Source organism: Triturus cristatus, chromosome 1_2 (assembly GCF_964204655.1).
Source record: "Triturus cristatus chromosome 1_2, aTriCri1.1, whole genome shotgun sequence".
NCBI lineage: Eukaryota > Metazoa > Chordata > Amphibia > Caudata > Salamandridae > Triturus > Triturus cristatus.
The window spans coordinates 238,097,197-238,118,260 of record NC_140580.1 but is presented as its reverse complement, the minus strand read 5'-3'; the positions used below and the strand labels follow the sequence as shown (position 1 = coordinate 238,118,260).

Below are 21,064 nucleotides of genomic sequence, written 5' to 3'. Positions count from 1 at the left end.
GGAGCCAGAGGAGCGTCAGAGAAAGCTGGCGCAGGTCCAGGCCCATGCCCCCTTGGTCGTCCCCCAGACGTAATCCCCTGGCCATCCACTTTGTGAACCATTGAAATTGGGCTGCGTGGTAATAGGCCTCAAAATCAGGGACTGCGAATCCCGCCTCCCGCCTGGGTCGCAGCATGGTAGTGAGTGCCACTCTGCATCTCCCAGAACCCCATAAAAATCCCGTGGTCATGGTGTTGAGATGGGTGAAGTATTTTCACGGTGTCCATAGAGGAAGTGAGCCAAAGTAGTACAGTAGGTGTGGCAAGGTTACCATCTTTAGTAACGCCACCCTCCCCGCTACTGAAAGTGGAAGGGTCCCCCAGAATTCAAAATTGCTCCTGGTGGTTCGTAACGCCCTTCCGATATTACCTTCTAGCAGGTCAGAGGGTTCGTGATAGATCCGGGCTCCTAGATAAGTCAGGCAGCTGCTTTCCCACCTCACGTCTAGCACATCTGGTGGTACACCTCTGCCACCCTGAACAGGGAAAAGGCACGTCTTATTCCAGTTGTCTCTGAGACCCGCCACACGTCCCAATCTAGCCAGCAAATCCCGAGCCCCCCGCAACTCCTCAGCAGCATTGGCAAGGAACTTTAGGAGATCGTCCGCGTACAGAGCAATGTAGTGGAACAGACCCACCCCGTCCAGACCCCTGTAATATCATCCCGATCTTGCATGCACCGCCAGCTGCTCTGTTGCCAGTGCAAACAGGAGGGGAGACAGCGGGCATCCCTGCCTCGTCCCCCTGCCCACGCTGCAGGCCTCCGAAATCACTCCCCCCGTGCGGACCCTAGCTGTCGAGAGGTTGTACAGTATCCTCGTCCAAGCCACAAATCCCTCGCCCAGACCAAAAGCTCATAGGACTCTAAACAAATACGGCCACTCCAGACTATCGAATGCCTTCTCAATGTCAATCGGTAAGATACACGCCTCTTCCCCTACATGCGCTGAATTGTGAAGCAGTTGACACAGTTGGCGTACATTCATGGCCGTATTCCGTTAAGGAATAAACCCGGCCTGATCTACATGCACAAGTGCTGGGTCAGTAAACGGCCGGCTAGAATGCTGCTCAATATCTTGTAATCAAGATTAAGCATTGCGAGGGGGCGATAGGCGGCGTGATCCCACGCCGGTTTATCCGGCTTGAGGAGTGGTACGATTATTACTTCTCTAGTCGAGTTAGGTAAGCAGCCATCCCGCCGCGACCTGTTGTAGAGGGCTAACGGGTAGGGAGCCAACAGATCCACATATGTGGCATAGAACTCTATTGGGAGCCCATCCAGGAGTTTTATCCCTGCTATACGTTTTATTGCTCCTCTGATCTCCTCCAGTTCCATATCTCAATCCAATATCTCTGCATCTTCCGCCTCAACCTGAGGGAGTTCTATGTTCGAGGCATATGAGCTGCAGATTGTACACTTAGCATAGGTCGCCATCTGGTGTTGGGCCCGGATGTTTGCAGTTTGTTTTTCTTCTTGGACCGTGCTTGGAAGTCACGAGTTTGGTGACTCCTCCTTCGGTCCGTACTGCGCATGGGCTTCGGCTCCATCCTCAGATTGTTTTTTTCCGCCATCGGGCTCGGATGTGATACTTCGTGCTCCGGCTTCGAACTTCTACGGTTCCAGCCTCGACGGAAAATCCTCGATTCTTCGAGTTCCTTCATCATCTTCATCTCTCGAAACGGCACTTTTTCCATCCCGTACATCGACACCGGCCTTCGGGCCCTCCGCGACTCCGGTCCCGGCCGATGGAAAGGACTCCGTTTAAAAAGTGCCCAGAATGTGGGTCTAAATTTCCCCACACCGACCTCCATCAGGTGTGTAACCTTTGCCTCTCTCCGGAACACGAGGCTCGAGACTGCCCCGCCTGCAAGTCTTTTCGATCGAAGAAAACGATCCGAGATCGAAGGGCTCGACGCACCATGGCGCACTCATCCTCGACAGTTCCACCGGACATCTTCGGAGACGACGCCGAAGCTTCGGGGCAGACACACACCGAACTGGGAGAAGACATCGTCAGCGCTTCCGAGGCCGACGACTCCGACCTGGAGGACGTAACACCAGGACAGCGGGCCGTGAGTACAATGCCCCCTCCCAGCCCCGCACCGAAAACCAAAGAGACTCCGGTTACTCCCTCGCCTGCCGGCCTGGGCAAAACCAAAACCAAAGCCTCGATCACCCCACCTTCGGGCCCGGTGTCGAAGCACTCAAAGTCTCACGGCAGCTCGGGATCGAGCCAGCCGACGCCCGGTGCCGATAAACACCACTCGGCACCGAAGCCTGCAAAATCCAGCTCGACTCCGAAACCACCGGTGCCGAAACCTGGACACTCGGCGCCGACCAAACACAAACAGAAATCGGTCGGCACCGACGCTCCGGCGCCGAAACAGCATTCCACGCCGAAACACACGGAGACCTCCAAAAAGCAAGGCGTACACAGAACATCGAAACCTCCGGTTCCGAAATCGCCGGTGCCGACAGACGACTCGGCGCCATTGGCTCTGTTTACACCAGACCCTTTACAAAAGACTTTGTCCAGAGATCCAAAGACTGGCCTTTTGACTGTGATTACTAAGAAGCGTCGCCTTGAGGCTCCGGCTCCTCCTCCTCCACCCAAAAAGAGGGACTCAGCCACTTCTCCCCTTAGAGTACCCTCCCCACTGCCACCCCCCCTCCCACCACCACCCCCTCCACCTTTACCTCACTACGATCCGGCCCCATCCCCAGATCCGGATGACGGGGACCCGGACAATGACCCAGGGGACGCCCCAATGGATCCCACCCCACCAGGGACCCCAGATCCATGGGAGGATTATAATAACCCTGATGTACCCAATGTACCTCAAGACGACCTATACCCATCAAGGCCGTCTCCTCCAGAGGACTCTTTAGGGTTTCACCATTTAGTGCAGAGAGCAGCACACTACCATGGGGTGGACATGCACACGGAACCAGTGGAAGAAGACTTCCTACTGGATACATTTGATTTACAAGATCGTTCCACTGCTATTTTACCCATGCTTAAGGGTGTCACCAAGCACGCTACAGAGGTATTCAAAGACCCTGTCAGAGCCAGAGTACTAAACCCTAGAATAGAGAAAAAGTACAAGGCGGCACCCACAGACCCTGCATACATCAAGGGCCCTGCTCCTCTAGATTCCCTAGTTGTCTCCACAGCTAGAAAGCGGGCTAACTCCCAATCCTCAGGAGATGCCCCACCACCAGACAAGGAATCTAAACTTCTGGACGCGTCTGGTAAACGCACCGCCTACCAGGCTGCAAACATGTGGCGCATTGCAAATACACAAGCACTGCTTGCGCGATATGATAGAGCACACTATGATGAATTAGAGGCTCTTATGCAGCACCTTCCAGAGAAATACAAACGCCAAGCTCATGACTTGATACAGGAGGGCAAACTAATCACAAACACCTCCATTAAGTGTGCCCTCGATGCAGCAGACACTGCTTCTAGAGCCATAAACACCAGTGTCCTGCTTCGCCGCCATGCCTGGCTCAGGATATCAGGGTTCAAGCCTGAGGTCCAGACATCAATACTTAATCACACCTTTGACCAGCAAACACTCTTTGGCCCAAAGGTAGACGAAGCGCTCGAAAAAATGAAGAAAGATACAGACACAGCGAAGTCTATGGGAGCGCTCCAGACCCAAGCCTCTAAGCGTTCCTTTCGACGCTCGTCCTTTCGTGGCACAGGTAGAGGCTCCTCCACTGATAATGCCTCTACCTCCTACAAATCCCCTCCTCAAAATACCTTTTCAAAGGGCAACCAAAGAGGTGGCTACAGAGGCAACAACAATAAGGGCAGGGGCAAAACCAACAATACCCGTTCTGCCACCCCACCCGCACAATGACTCCCCTTCCCTCCCCCCAGACCATTCCACTCCGGTCGGGGGCAGACTACAAGATTTTATCCACGTATGGGAGTCCATAACATCGGACAAATGGGTGACCCAAATCATTCGGTCAGGGTACTGCCTCGAGCTAACATCTACCCCACCCAATATCCCACCAAGGCACCGTCCAATGTCCCAAGAGCATTCCACACTGCTCAAACAAGAGGTACTCTCGCTCCTCCAGAAACACGCCATAGAGCAGGTACCCGACAATCAACGAAATCTAGGGGTCTACTCCCTATATTTCTTAATCCCAAAGAAAGACGAGACCCTCAGACCCATTCTGGATCTCCGGCCTCTAAATGCCTACATACATTCAGACCACTTTCACATGGTCACCTTACAACAAGTCCTCCCACTCCTCTGCCAGGGAGACTTTCTCACAACACTGGATCTGAAAGACGCGTACTTTCACATTCCAATACACCCCTCTCACAGAAAATACCTCAGGTTCGTGGTGGACGGGCAACATTACCAATTCAAGGTTCTCCCCTTCGGGGTCACCACTGCACCACGGGTGTTTACCAAATGCCTAGCAGTAGTAGCAGCACACCTCAGACGTCAACATGTTCACGTCTTCCCTTACTTAGACGACTGGCTCATAAAAGCCGCGTCCTACCACCAATGCGTGCAACATACAAACAGCACCATCCAACTGCTTCATCAGCTAGGCTTCACGGTGAACTACCAAAAGTCCCACCTCATACCATCTCACACAAAGCAATATCTCGGGGCCACCATAGACACCTCAAAAGGTATTGCCTATCCAAACCCAGCCAGAATCACAGGCATTCTAGCCTTACGCAAAATATTCCTTCCTCAACACTCTCTACCAGCAAGAGTGTTTATGAAGCTCATAGGGATGATGGCGTCTTGCATCTTCATAGTGCCCCATGCAAGACTCCACATGCGTCCACTTCAGGAGTGCCTAGCACAACAGTGGAACCAGGCCCAGGGTCAGCTAACGGATCTGGTGTTGGTGGACGGCCGCACACATCACTCTCTGCAGTGGTGGAACACCACAAACCTTTCCAAGGGACGGCCGTTCCTGGACCCGGTTCCCCAAGTGACTCTAACAGCGGACGCATCGCTCTCCGGCTGGGGAGCGCACCTCTTACACCTCACAATGCAAGGTCTATGGACGCCACAGCAAAAAACGCTCCACATCAACCATCTGGAGCTTTTGGCGATCTTTCTAGCCCTAAAATCTTTCCAAAAGCAGATTTCAGGCAAAGCAGTCCTCATTCGCACAGACAACATGACTGCGATGTATTATATACAGAAACAGGGGGGGACACACTCTCCCCAGCTCTCCCGCTTAGCCCAGAGCATATGGAGATGGGCAATTCCCCAAAACATTTTTCTCCTGGCACAACATGTTCCAGGCGTACAAAACACCATAGCAGATCTGCTCAGCAGACAGACTCAACAACTACACGAATGGGAACTGCATCCACAAGTTCTTCACCCATTCTTCCAACAGTGGGGGCATCCTCAAATAGACCTCTTCGCCACCCACGAAAACAAAAAATGCCCAAGCTTCGCCGCCAGATACCCACACCCATTGTCCAAGGGCAATGCGATATGGATGAACTGGTCAGGCAGATTTGCATACGCCTTTCCACCTCTCCCACTAATTCCATTAGTGGTCAGGAAACTACAACAGCACTCCCTCACACTCATTCTGGTAGCTCCGACGTGGGCCAGACAGCCGTGGTACACCACGCTACTACAACTATCAGTGGTACCACATCAAAAACTGCACCTTTCCCCATGCCTCCTAACCCAGAACCATGGAGAAATCAGGCACCCGGACCCAGCTCAGCTCAACCTGGCGATCTGGCTCCTGAAATCTTAGAATTCGGGTACCTTAACCTTCCCCCTGATTGCATGAACATCATCATGGAAGCCAGACGTCCTACCACTAGAGCATGCTATGCCGCAAAGTGGAAAAGATTTGTAATGTACTGCCGTAACAATACAATCAACCCTCTAGATGCATCCATACAACACATCATATGCTATCTGCTCCATCTTCACAGGTGTAACCTAGCGTATTCATCCATACGCCTACACCTAGCAGCGATCGCTGCCTATCTACAAAACAGACAGCATTTGTCACTCTTCAGAGTGCCCGCTATTAAAGCCTTCATGGAAGGCCTTAAACGAGTAATTCCTCCCAGGGCACCACCCTCCCCTGTATGGAATCTAAATTTGGTCCTTACACGACTAATGGGTCCGCCCTTCGAACCAATGCACAAATGTGAGCTACAATTTCTCACCTGGAAAACAGCTTTCCTTGTAGCTATCACTTCCCTTAGAAGGGTTGGTGAAATACAAGCGTTCACTATACAGGAACCTTACATACAAATGCATCACAGCAAGGTCATACTTCGAACTAATCCGAAGTTCCTGCCCAAAGTCATTACCCCCTTCCACCTCAATCAATCAGTGGAATTACCTGTCTTCTTTTCGCAACCCCAATCTGTTGCGGAAAGGGCCTTACACACACTAGATGTGAAAAGAGCGTTGCTATATTACATGCAAAGAACGCAACCCTTCAGGAAGACCAAACAGTTGTTCGTTTCCTTTTCTCCACCACATAAAGGCAACCCCATCTCAAAATCAGGGATAGCTAGGTGGATTGTAAAATGCATACAAATTTGCTATCAGAAGGCAAAGAGAACATTATCTGTTCCCCCTAAAGCCCACTCTACAAGAAAGTTAGGGGCTTCTATGGCTTTTCTAGGGAATATACCCTTAGATGACATATGCAAGGCAGCCACATGGTCTACACCGCACACATTCACAAAACACTACTGTGTAGATGTGCATTCCCAGCAGCAAGCTAGGGTGGGCCAGGCTGTACTAAAAACACTCTTTCAAACAGCTGCAACGGATACCGGTGGTCGCCGCTAAGGTTGGGTACTGCTATATAATCTATGCTAAGTGTACAATCTGCAGCTCATATGCCTCGAACGGAATATGCTACTTACCAGTATGCATCTGTTCTTGGCATGTAGAGCTGCAGAGTTGTACACGCCCACCCGCCTCCCCGGCTACCTGTATCCGTTCCAGTCCATCTTATTTAGATACAACACACATGGGTTTCTCACTGTTATTACTACGCTCCATCATTTCCCTGTTGGCGAAAAACAATCTGAGGATGGAGCCGAAGCCCATGCGCAGTACGGACCGAAGGAGGAGTCACCAAACTCGTGACTTCCAAGCACGGTCCAAGAAGAAAAACAAACTGCAAACATCCGGGCCCAACACCAGATGGCGACCTATGCTAAGTGTACAACTCTGCAGCTCTACATGCCAAGAACAGATGCATACTGGTAAGTAGCATATTCCATCCAGGAAATCCTCCTCCCCCTCCTCCAATACCCGGTGATCTAGTTGACTTTGATACAGGATAGTATAATTTTCCAGAAACTGCGCATTAATAGCTTGCTGCCCATAATACGCTGTTCTATCTCCACCTCGCAGTTCTAAGATTGGTGTCCCCCTTCGTGCCGGATTGGCCAGCCAAGCCAGCAGTGCCCCAGATTTGTCCCTCTCAGCGTGTGCCCGCTACACGTATGCCCTATAATCAAAACATATTAGGCGTTCCACTTGGGTCGCCAATTCTTCTCTGGCTGTCATAAGACCCTCCTGTCTATCCTTCTCGTTCTCTGAGCTGTTGTTCTGCCCTCTGTACCTCATTCAGCAAGGTTCTTCGCACCGCAACCGCTTCTCCTATACAGCGACCTCTTATCACTTTATGAAGGCATCCCACTCATTGTGTATGCTAGTGGTCGTGTTAGTGTTGGTCTGAAAGTACTCCTCGATAGCAATAACTATTGTGGTTCTAAAGACCTGGTCTTCCAAAGTCTTCGGTCGGAGGCCCCAACTGGGAATGGTGGACCTAACTCGCAGCCAATTCATGGACACTAACAGGGGATTATGATCTGGTATTCTCCTGGCTAAGTACTCACTCGGTGTGATCCCCCATGCACATCTGGGAAACAAAGAATAGAGTCCAGCCTAACGTAGCTCATGTAAAGCCGAGAAATAAGAGTAGTCCCCTTCCCCTGGGTGATGGGCCCTCCAAGTGTCTGTCAGTCTCCAGTGCCGTTGCCAGTCGCGTCGGCTTCTGCTATTCTATGCGTGGGGGCGTCAGGGAGGGGTGGATGAGAGCGGTCCAGGGCCAATTCGTTAATGCAATTAAAATCTCCCCCCAAAAGCACAGGTCCAGTCAGGACTGGAGCTAGTTTCTGAGATAGCTGTGCAAAGAAAGCCGGCTGATCAACATTAGGAGCGTATATACTTCCCATAATATCCCGGCCATCAAGGCGCCCCACCACCACTACGAATCGTCCCTCAGGGTCTATTATCTGTCGTACACATTAAAAGGGAACCCCCGCTCGCACCCACACCAAGGTCCCTTGTGCAAAGGCTGAGTACGTAGTGTGAAACACCTGTCCCCTCCTTCGGCGCTGTAGTGCAGCTCCTTCTGTCTTTGTCAAGTGAGTTTCTTGAAGTAATGCGATTTGCCCCCCTCTTCTCGTCAGGTAAGCATGTATTTTGTGCCGCCGGCTCATAGTGTGCATCCCCCTAACATTCCAGGTCATAATTTTGATGCCTACGGAGGTACCCATAATTCCGACTCTATACTCTGACAGCAGCAATCTCCCTTAGCGACATGTCTGACCCCAGCCCGCTTACCCCAAACTGTAAACTCTACCCAACTCCCACACCCCAGGACAGGCACACAAGAACAGGTCCACATCCAAACTAAAACATGCATGCACAAAACCATAAAAAGGTGGAGGTGCGTGTCTCACTTCCGTTGGTCTCAGAACTCCCCCCGGCTCCCCCCGCTATAGCCAGTCCTCCAGCAGGTCCCCATGATACATCCATGCCCATCCATCGTGCATCAGTTGGGTCTCTAGGGCCAGGGGCCACAGTGGGCATCCCACAGTCTCCTCCCGAGGCAAACGGCAGACTGATCATCCAAACACCTCATCTGCAGTCTGCGGAGTGCCGTCCGGAAGTTCAGCATCAGAGAACCCCTGGGTACTACTCGATGTCGAGCTCACAGTTCTGTCCCTCTCGTGGTCCGTGTCTTTGTTAGTCGGACTGACATTCCCATGGCTAATGGCTGCTACTGCCAGGACCGCTCTATCTCGTTCCCGTCGGCGGCCAGCAGGAGAGATGGACCTCCGTAGGGTCGAAACGGGGGACAACCGCTGTCTGGGTGGATTCGGATGTGGTGAGCGTGATCCAGTGTCGCCTCGGGTTTCCAACCAGTCCCACGCGGCCTGCGGGGTGAGAAAGAAGTGCGTCTCCGTCCCTGAAGTTACCCTAAGGCAGGCCGGGAACAGCATTGCGTAGGGAAGTCTGAACTGGCGCAACTTCCGCTTAACAGCTAGGAAGGAGGATCTTTGGCGCTGCACTTCCCTAGTATAGTCCGGGAATATCATCACCTTGATGTTTCCGATCTGTAGATTCTGTTTCTCACGGGCCCTTTGTAAAATAAAGTCCTGATCCCGATAATGCAGTAGCCGCACCACAAGTGTACGGTGTGGGGCACCAGGTTTAGGTGGGCGAGCCGGGACCCTATGAGCTCGTTCCAGTGCATAGAAGGGGGAGAGACCCTCCGGGGCCACCTCCGTTTTCAGCCAGGTTTCCAGGTACTGGACTGCATCAGCTCCTTCCTCTTTCCGGAACGCCTACGATGTGGAGGTTATTCCTTCTCGAGCGCCCCTCGCTGCCCTCATCTCTAGCACCTTGACCCTGTTCACCACTTCTTTCAGTGAGCTTTGTAGGATGGTGACCGCATCCGGTATGTCCTTCATGGTATCCTCATTGGTCACTATCCTCTCTTTAAGTTTTCGGTGGTCATCTTTCAAGAGGGTGAGATCCGACCCAATGGCATCCATCCTCGCCTCCAACACCTCCCGTGAGGATATAATGGCCTGCATGATGTCACCCAAGGTGGGGTCTCTGGGTTGTCCCACTCCACGCCTCCCGGCTGTACTCTCATCATAGTCTGTGTGCTGTTCCGATTCGTCCGTCCGCAAGACCTTGTATCTCTTGCTCCTGGACACCCTTCCCATTTTGCGAGCTATTGTCAGAAGTAAGACGCTGCGTGAGAAAGGTCCTTGGGCCCTGCCTTCACAGGTCAAGTGTAGTGCCGCCGTCCTCCAGTGCGTGCAATGGCACCCGCCCCTCAGCTCTCGTGTGTCCTGCCTGAAAGTATGCGGACCAGGTGATTCCAATCCGTAGGAGCCCCTGACAGTTGCCCCAGCTGCCTCAGGAATGTGGGGGATGGCCCATCCAGGAACAAAGGACTCGCCCCCGCAGTGGTTCAGGAAGTAGGAAGACCTGTAGTGTTATCACTGTGGCGCTCCAGTGCAGCAGGATCCGGGCCCAGTATCCCTTAAGTGCTGCGATGGTGCGCGCTATGACCGGCTCAGGTGTTGAAATGTTCATGCACTTCTAAGGATGTTAAACCTAACATCCCCCACAGTAAGGAGGCCCGTCTCACCGTACCTCCAAGGCCAGTGCAATCGAGCTTTGAGCAGCGCTTTCGTCCAAGCTAGCCCCGTGCTTTCTCTCCGCTCCGCTCTCCTGGTAAGTCTCTATGCCGAGGTGTGACTCAGCGTGTGCGTGCAAGGTGCCCGCGAGCACCCACCGGGGGTAGCCCGTGTGCATGAATCGCCGAGCCCTGGAATATCTGGTTGCGCTGGGTGCTTCCAAGCGCAGGCCGCTCGCGCCTCTGCTCATCCTCCTCCCGCTTGACCTCACCGCGATTCCTCCGTGAGCCCAGGACAGTCGTGGCAATCACCGGAGCTTTTGCGCGCTGTGCACCTCTTCAGGCCGCATAACCCCCATGCACGCAAACCTCAGCAGCTCCGGTTACTGGTACCTCTCAGCCCGCCTCAGCGCCAGTGCAGCTGGGTGTCGTCTTAGCCTACCACCTCGGCAGGGTAGGACGCCAAACTATTCTAGCAGTCGTCTTGTGCAGGATAGGCGGCCCAGAGTCGAATGGTTTCAACGCGGCGCAGGCAGGGTCAGGGTCCCTCCTTCCACATCTTAGGGTCAGGCAACTTTGGTCAGTCAGCCCAACGAGGCGAGTCCGCTCCCTCCGTCCCTCAGTCTTACCAGTCAGAGGGTTCCCATGCGAGTCCTGACCTCCAAACAGTTCGGGATATGGCAGCCAGTAGATGCTCCAGGGGCACTTGCAGACCCTAACGGCTGGCATCTCCTCCTCCGATCACAGCCGCCATTTTGGGTCTCGATCTGATGGGCTGCAACGCGCAGGGAAATCCCAATTTTCTCCCTTTTCCCAGCGCTCTGACGCTCTAAAAGTTCGTCCAGGAGGCCACCCAGTATTCTGCGTTAGTCTGCGGTATCAGGGGCCTCTGTAGCTTGTCAGGATGGTCTACGGCGGAGGGCAGCGACGGAGGAGCTCCGAGGTCCGCTGCTGCTTACATCGGCACCAAGCCACGCCCCCTACATCAGCTAGAATAATGATGAGCATTTTAGGTATTAGACTGTCTAAGACTGTGCCAAGTTAGTCGAGCAAGAAATCCGTGACATAGGGAGGGGTTAGATGTGGGATTAAATGGGCAGTAATGGAGTAGGTTTCAAAAGCAGAAAGTATTGAAATAAGCATTGGGGATAGGAATACTTGAGACTGACTTGCTGAGAAGTCCTACCCCATTCTGTGGTGTGCAAAGGAAAGAGGCAAATTATGTTCTGGAGACCAAAACCTGAAAAGAGTAAAAAACTGAGTCTTTCTGAACAATAAGTGTTTTGGTAGTAGCTGTATAGTGTAGTGGAGGCCGGTGAGCATCAAAATGATCAGATATATAGGTGGATTTGTTGCATATTGAACTATCTTTACAAAAGCAAGGGAGATTTGTGGAGGTACAGTAGATGTCTTTAAAACCACGATGTTGAGGCATGTAAACATGAAGATGTTTGTATGATGATCTATACAGTGAAAAGGATAGAGGAGGCTGTTAATGTGATAGAGGTGCATCAATGAGCTCAGCACTCTGTAGATGCAGTGTCTGCTGTGATGCCAACCAGAATGTAAATGTTGTGTTCGTGGCATATGAGCTGTAGATGTTATGCTATGCATAGATCGCCATCTAGTATTGGGTCCGGATGTTTGCACTTTGTTTTTCTTCAAAGAAGTCATGCCAGTCACGAGGTAGGTGACTCCTCCTTTCGGTGATAGTGCTCATGGGCATCGACTCCATTGTTAGACGTCTGAACCTGATGGCGGAAGAAAACAATCTATCGTTGCGCTCCGGTTCGACACCGTTCCTTCGGTTTCCCTCGGTACGCAAGATACTCACCCTCAACAGTATTGTTTTCAACCGCGTCTTCCTTTCTATCGCGTATCGTAATTACTTAAAATAATTTGAAGTTCGTGGAAGGCCATGAGGCCTACCTACATCGGGTCGACCTGCAGTCGATGGAACAAACTCCCTTCAAATTCTGCCCTCGGTGCAACGCAAAATACCCACGCACTGACTCACACGAAGTGTGTAATCTGTGTTTGTCTCCTGAACACAGAGATCAAGACTGCGACGCGTGCCAGACTTTCCGCTGTAAGAAAACGCTTCGCACCGTCCGGCTCAACGTCGCGACATGCAGAGCCAGCACACAAGCTCCATTCCGGACATCTTCGAGTCGGACGAATAAGCCGGCGAGGCCATGGGAACAGAGCAGGTCTCAGAGATAGACTCCGACTAAGAGGAGGACATCCCGCATGGTCAACGTGCCGCGAGTACACCTCCCCCCTCATCCCAAGAGACCAGTTCAATTAAAAAGACACTGGGCCCTCTGGCCCCAAGATCACCCTTCTGACGCCCCACCCTCTGGCTCAGCACTGAAGCCTACCAAAAAGCCTTCCGGCTCCGAAAAGACTCCCTCCAAGCCCATTACGGAGCCCAGACCTTCGGGGTCGAACCATACGTCCGGCACCGACCCTCACCGTTAAGCCACCAAAAAAATAGTTGGATCTGAAGACATCAACGGTTTCGACTCCGCCACCTAAGATTTCGGCGTCGAAACAGACAAAAGTGCAGAAAACTACAAATCCCAGTTTTGATGCCCCAATGGACAAACCGGATCCTAAACAAAAACTTTTGTATATCCATACAGAGACTGGTCACATCACCACTAAAGTGACTCTAAAAAGGACTGATGAGAAAGAATACCACATCCATTTAAGGAAGAGATCTGTTGGAACTAACCCTTCCCCTCCTCCTCTTCCTCCACCTATTCTTCCTTCATCACCACCTTCCCCTCAGATTCAACCAATTCCACCTGAACAGTCACCACCACATACACCTGACAACCAGGATGATTGGGATCATGATCAGGATAGGGTAGATGATCAGCCATTACAAGACCCATGGGACGCTTATAACACCAATTCGCCCACCAAACCCTCTCCACCAGATGATAGTGTAGGCTACATCTAGTTACTGGGTAGAGCTGCCAACTACCATGGGGTGCAGTTGCATAAGGAGTCATTAGAAGATTTCCTCTTTGAAATCCTCAGTACCACACAGAAGTCATCACATACACTACCCATGCTTAAAGGCATGGCCAGGCATGTAGATGACATTTGTAATGACCCAGTCAGAGCTCGTATTCCCCTAGAGTGGACAAAAAGTACAAGCCAGTACCATCGGACCCAGTATATATAAGGGGACAATTGCCACTAGACTCCCTGGTTGTGTCCAATGCAAGAAAAAGAGCCAACTCCCAGACAACAAGAGAGGCTCCCCCTCCTGATAAGGATTCAAAACTTATTGACACTTCTGGGGAAAAAGGTAGCTTCTCTAGCAGCCAATTTCTGGCTCATCTCACACACTCAATCACTGTTAGCGCAATATGACCTTGCGAACTGGGATGAAATGGAACAACTGATCCAATATTTGCCCCCGGAACACAAATGAAAAGCACAAGATCTGGTTCATGTAGGGCAACTCATTGCTAACAATCAAATAAGATGCTCTTTAGATGCTGCAGACACTGCTGCTAGAGCTATAAACGCCAGTGTCCTTTTAAGGAGACATGCCTGGCTCCGTATATCTGGTTTTAAACCGGAGGTTCAAACCTCCATTTTAAATACCCCTTTCTAGAAGGAACATTTATTTGGCCCAGTGGTAGATTCTTCACTTGAGAAAATGAAGAAAGGTACTGAGGTAGCCAAATCTATGGGAGCCCCTCAGTCCACACAGGGTCGTGCTTCCTTTTGACGCTCCTTTTACCAAGGAGATTCAAAAAAGGCCTCATCAGAAGCCACCTCCACCTGTAAGGGCAAAAAACAACCCTCTCTGTCTAGGGGTTATTTCAAAGGAGGTTACAGGGGTAACAACGATAAGGGCAGGGATCCGGGGTTCAAACCCATGCAACTCATCTGCCAACACAAAGCAGTGACTTTGCTTCGCTTCTCCCCCCAACCACTCAACACATGGTGGGGGAAGACTGTCAGATTTTCTACCAATCTGGCAATCAATAACAGACAATTGGGTACTCCAAATTATCAGTTCTGGTTACTGCCTGGAATTCATCAACATGCCTCCAAATATCCCACAGACTATTACCAGACCACCTATACCTCCTCAAACAAGAGGTTCAGTCTCTACTTCGAAAAGGGGCTATAGAGCTTGTGCCACCCCCAACATCAAAGGTTGGGCATATACTCCTTTTATTTCCCGATTCCCCAAAAAAGACGGTTCTCTCAGATCAATTTTAGATCTCGGAGAACTCAACCGGTACATTCAGTCAGACCATTTCCACATGGTGACACTTCAACAGGTACTTCCTCTGCTACAGAAAGGCGACTTTCTTTCTACTCTAGATCTAAAGGACGCCTACTTCCATATAGCAGTTCACCCTACTCATTGCAAATTCCTCAGGTTTGTGAAAGCGGGTCAGCACTATTATTTCAGGGTACTCCAATTCGGTGTCACCACCGCCCCCAGAGTCTTCACAAAGTGTCTGACCATAGTGGCTGCTCACCTAAGGAGACCGAGCATCCACGTCTTCCCCTACTTAAATGACTGGCTCATCAAAGCCAACACGTACCAACAATGTCTGCAGCATACTTTCAAAAATGTAGTTACTGCATCAACTAGGATTCAGAATCAATGTACCAAAGTCGCATCTTCAACCAGTCAACACAAAGGACTATCTAGGAGCCACAATAGATACTCAAAAAACTCTTGCTTTTCCCAGCTTAGCCAGAATTCGCAATATTCAGGCTTTAGTTCTCTGCTTTCAACTCAGCCATTGGATTCCAACTCGAACTTACATGCAGCTACTGGGAATGATGTCATCCTGCATCATGATCGTTCCCCATGCCAGACTGCACATGCGTCCACTTCAAGAATGCTTACCCAGTCAGTGGAACCAGTCACAAGGTCTATTGACCGATCTAGTGATGGTAAGTGGACGTTCTCATCGCTCTCTGCAGTGGTGGAACACACAAAATGGATCAAAAGGACGGCCGTTCATAGACCCGGTTTCACAGATAGTATTGACAGCAGACGCGTCCCTCACTGGCTTGGGAGCTCATCTACAACAGCACACAGTGCAAGGCTTGTGGAGCCAACAACAAAAGTTGCTTCACATCAACCACCTAGAGCTGGTTGCAATATTTCTGGCACTCAAGCAGTTTCAAACTCCCCTACAGGGCAAAGCTGTCCTAATTCACACACACAATATAACAGCCATGTATTACATACAAAAACAGGGGGGGACATTCGCTCCAATCTTCGCACTTAGCCCAAGACATCTAGAGGTGGGCCATTCACCACAAACGTTATCTCCTAGCGTAACTCCTCCCAGGAGTCAACAACCAGATTGCAGATCTCCTCAGCAGACAGACAGCAAATACACGAAAGGGAACTTCGCCCTCGGGTCCTCCTTCCATACTTTCAACGTTTGAGAGTCCCTCACATAGACCTGTTCGCCACTTACCAAAACGCAAAATGCCCAAACTTTGCGTCCAGGTATCCACACCCATTGTCCAAAGGCAATGCACTATGGATGAATTGGTCAGGGATATTTGCTTACTCTTTTCCGCCTCTCCCATTCATTCCATAAGTGGTTCGGAAACTCAAGCAAGTGTCCCCGACACTAATGCTAGTTGCTCCCACATGGGCACGTCAACCTTGGTTCACAACCCTATTGGAACTCTCAGTAGTTCCTCATCAAAAACTACGTCTTACACCCAATCTCCTCACATAGAGCCATGGAGGCATAAGATATCCAGACCCCAGTCAACTCAATCTGGCGATCTGGCTCCTGAAGTCTTAGTTTAGCTATCTTAATCTACCGCCAGACTGTATGAATATTATCAAAGAGGCTAGGCGTCCTACCACAAGAGCCTACTATGCAGCAGAGTGGAAGCGGTTTGTGATATACTGTAATAACCACATCAATCCGCTTGATGCTTCTGTACAAAACATTATATGTTATTTGTTGCATCTACAGCGTTACAATTTAGCGTACACTTCCATACGCTTACATCTCGCTGCAATAGCGGCATACCTCCAGAATAGACCACATCGATCTCTTTAGAATGCCTGTTATCAAAACCTTTATGAAGGGACTCAAGAGTCATTACCCCGAGACGTCCACCTGCTCCAGTATGAAATCTCAACATTGTTTTCACCAGACTAATTGGTCCACCCTTTGAGCCATTGCACAAATGTGAACTGCAATTTCTCACATGGAAAGTTGCTTTCCTCGTTGCTATCACATCACTCAGAAGGGTGGGTGAGCTTCAGGCATTAACTATAGAAAAACACTTTTTACAAACGCACCAAAATAAATGGTTATTCGGACTAATCCTAAATTCCTTCCAAAAGTCATTTCTGCTTTTCATATTAATCGATCTGTTCACTTACCTGTGTTCTTCCCTCAACCAGATTCAGTGGCAGAACATGCATTACACACATTAGATGTGAAGAGAGCATTGCTTTATTACAAAGAAAGGATAAAACCTTTCCGTAACACAAACCAACTTTTTGTCGCTTTTTCTCCACCACACAAAGGCAATCCCATATCAAAATCCGGTATTGCAAGGCGGATAGTCAAGTGCATTCAAACATGATATGCAAAAGCTAAACAAGTGTTAACAGTTCCCCCTAGAGCACACTCTACACACAAACTGGGAGCTTTTATGGCATTCTTAGGAAATATACCCATAGATGACATTTGCAAAGCTGCAACATGGTCTACACCTCACACATTCACAAAACACTATTGTGTAGATGTGTTAGCAAGACAACAAGCTAGGACGTGCCAGGCAGATTTACGTACACTATTTCAGACCACTGCAACAGATACAGGTTAGCCACTGCTTTGGGAGATATTTGCTATATAGTCTATGCATAGCATATTATCTACAGCTCGTATGCCTTGAACGGAAAATGCTACTTACCCAGTATGCATCTGTTCTTGGCATATTGAGCTGTACAGTGATATGCGCCCACCCACCTCCCCGGGTACCTATACCTGTTGCAGTAACATATTACTTAGATACATGCATTCATGGACATTTCCTTCTACTACTCCTACAAACTTCATTATCACCCTCAGTAGGAAAACAATCTAACAATGGAGTCGATGCCCATGCGCACTATCACCAAAAGGAGTCACCTACCTTGTGACTGGATAGACTTCTTCAAAGAAAAACAAAGTGCAAACATCCGGACCCAACACTAGATGGCGATCTATACATAGCAAATGACTCTACAGCTCTATATGCCAAGAACAGATGCATACTGGGAAAGTAGCATTTTCCTTTTCATTTGGAGCCAAATGTTGCCTAAACCAACCAAATGTGAACAATAACTCTTGAATCATTAGGTCAAGAGCACTAATTAAATATAGGACGCTCAGACCAATAATTGAACTTCCACAAAGCACCATGCAAGGTCCATCACCAGTTTTTTGGGTGACCATGCAGTGGCAGAAAGTCTTCTCGTCTGTCTGAAATATTTACCGGAGTTATGACTTCACTGCAATGAGCCTGGGTCTGATGGAGTTCAGCGTCAGTCGGTGTCATAGGAACGTGCACTTCATGCCACATCTGCGCGATCAGTATTTTTGTTACTCCCTTACTTTCCTCTCTGTGTAAGGCCACACTTCTGTACCTGCCCAGTCTTTTCTCTTAATGTATTTTCTTTCAGCAACATCCAAGATGACGCTCCTTCAGAAGAAATTTAAAATGCAATCAAGAAGATTTTCAGGAGCTTTTTTCCCTACTATTTCTTCAACTTAAAAACCGTCAACATTCAGTACCCATCATTATTATACTTATTGTTTGTAATGAAGTCATCATTATAACAATCTAAAAAATAGTGCAAAGTAATCTTGCACTGATGTATATTGCTTATGTTTATAGTTTCGCATTCTGGAAAACTTTTTTGCTTTAAGAGCTGTTGGCATTCTGCAATCAGTTCGTTCAGTAATTGGGCTTTCTGAATATTGTTATAGACCTTTTTACATGTTTGTGCAACGTATTTGTGTTTTATATTAACCATTTACAAAATATTTTTCCTTTCAGGTACGCAGTACTTATATCTTACTCCAAATCGGTACATTTTTCATGGTGCTGAAGTTTATTCAGACTCAGATGATGTCATATCGTCAAGTTCTTGTGGAAGTAGTGATGAAAGTGAATCCTGTCCTAGTTTTGACGAATGTACAGAAAATGATAGTGATAATGACGAATGTTACAGTGCTGTGGAGAATGAAACCAGTGTTTCAACTGACGTAATCGAAAGTTGCATAGGAGAAAACGATATTCAAAGAACGATGAGCAATTGACGCTATTCCCATAAGTTATCTTTAATTTTTGCCTACTACAGTGTACACCAGCATTCGGATGTTGACGTTATCAGAACAAGCATGTTACCTTGTAATGTAGTTCAACAAAAAGACAAGTATCATAATTTTCTGTTAGCGTGGGTGCTACAAGAAACGCCATACAAGTATACTTTTTTAAGCTTAACGTCTCTTATATGTGAAACATTCTTTACGGCCAAAACAAAAATAATTAGATTTGGTTCTCCTTCTACACGTGCTAGTTTTTTCAAACCATTTCATGAGAGCCTATTTGGATACTAAATTACTAGTGGCTGGAGTTAAATCAGAACAAAGAGAACTGTCACATTTGTTATGATTATACAGTGCGATTGACCCACAGCTCGCTTGTATCATCATTATGTAACACTAGCATTTGACTATTTTATTACGGTTTGGTTATTGCATGCAGTTTTTTTATTTCATATTTGCATCCCACTTGTGTGTAGATAGAAAGTGAACAATTAGCTAAAGTTTCCAAATGTAACTATTTAAAATTGTGATACTGCAAGTGATAGAAAAAATGTAAATCTATTTGCAGTGTTGTGTTACTACTGGTGTCCTAATTTATTTTGGACTTACAGCAATCAATTGTAAATTTGCCCTTACCGTCTGGACAAGGCGGAGTGCGTAAAAAGAATGTACCTAGCCACGCTGCTCGAGGTAGTATGGAAGGGGCTTGCATCCTAAATAATTTTGTAAAGTAACTGATGTACTATGATCCTGATGGTTGTATATCATTTACAATCCTTGTAAACATATCACTGAATAAAAATAAAAAAGTGACTTTAAAAGGTAAAATGGGTCATGCTGTTTCAAGATTATTTTTTTTAATGTAACTTCTCCTGGAATATGATTTTAGTTATGAAATAATCTGCTACCTGTGTAACAGTCATTGTTGGGACAGGAAAGTCCCCTGCATGATGATGGACGTGTACCCCTATCCTGAGTGCTGCAGATGTATGGACCCATGTTACTGAGTTTTGGTCAAGGGCAAACACTGTTCATGCATATGCGCCATGATCTAGGCCTGTCTCATGGCAATACGGTCTTGTTGGACCATGAAGGGCACCCCAGGGTCTAATCTGAAAGAGACTATTAGTTATAGATTCCTTACCTTGGAATTTCCCCCAGGCGTCAGACTAGAGCAGAGGTCTTCAAACTTTTTTGCTCGGAGCCCCCCCTAAGCAAAATGTTTTGAGGTTGGGCCCCCCTGCAAAACTGTAAGGCAACGATTGGTGGAGTGGGGGGGAAATGGCTGTGTGCAAGGGATGGGGTTTATGAGATGATTTCAGGAGTACTTTTTCTATAGCTCATAAACCACACTAAGTATGATACTTATAAAACAGCAAATGCACCAAACCCAAACATGTATGGTCCCAAAAATACTGCTTCCCATAATTGGGGTGTTGTGAGCACGTCACACTCTTGGACCCCAATGCAACTCCACCCGCTGTATTATTGATAACAGCAGTCCTGAGTAGTAGGCTATCTCCTCTCCCCCTCTATGCCTGACCATCACTCCGATTTTTAATCAGGTCCCTTTCAGAAAAAAATAAAGCTCCCACACGTTGTCTCCCTTTTTTCTGCAAAGGTGCCCTCGGTTCTAATGCTTAAAAGGAAAATAAGCTCACATGCCCCTTTTTTAAAGGTAGACAGTGATAACTGTGATGCAGTGGGCCCCTCAAACCCATGGGCCCCAGTCCTGCTGCATCTGCTTAATTATTGATAACCAGCAGTGGCCACTTACACACCTGGCAGCAGTACCTGCTTCACTAATGAATGGCCTTTTTTAAAGAAAAAAAAGGGGGGAAAAGGCCACTTATATTACCGCATTTGCTACATAATCCATCATCTGTTGCATAGTAATGCATATCCAATTCTTCAGTGCTGTAAACTAGTACTTACAAACATTCTATTCTGGAGGACAGATTTATGTATTTTCGATAATTCTGCTTTATTGTGCATTACAGGAAGACCAATGCATTCTTGTTGCACACTTATGTTTTTAAGTGAACCTAGTTCTATGTATGTTGTGATTTATTTTGCTGCACAATTCACTTCTTTTGTGGTCTTCTCCCATGTTTTTTAAATATGTTGAGCATTGATTCAGAAGCCATTTAGTCTCCCAAACCTACTTTGTGATGGGAACATCACGGACGGACACCTTGTTATGTCATAAGGCCGTTTGAGCTCAGGTATATAAAACCAACCATCTG

At 48.5% G+C, this 21,064-nt stretch overlaps 1 protein-coding gene across 6 annotated transcripts in view; it reads left to right on the top strand.

The window, feature by feature from the left end:
* Positions 1 to 19,646, top strand: part of SIRT1 (sirtuin 1) — a 647,146-nt gene extending 627,500 nt beyond the window's left edge. For all 6 annotated transcript variants that reach the window (XM_085603543.1, XM_085603538.1, XM_085603542.1 and 3 more), the window contains one exon: positions 18,547 to 19,646. In XM_085603543.1, coding sequence (XP_085459669.1) covers positions 18,547 to 18,809 — 263 coding nt within the window. In that variant the 3' untranslated portion in view covers positions 18,810 to 19,646. The remainder of the gene's footprint in view (positions 1 to 18,546) is intronic.
* The last annotated feature ends 1,418 nt before the right edge of the window (positions 19,647 to 21,064 follow it).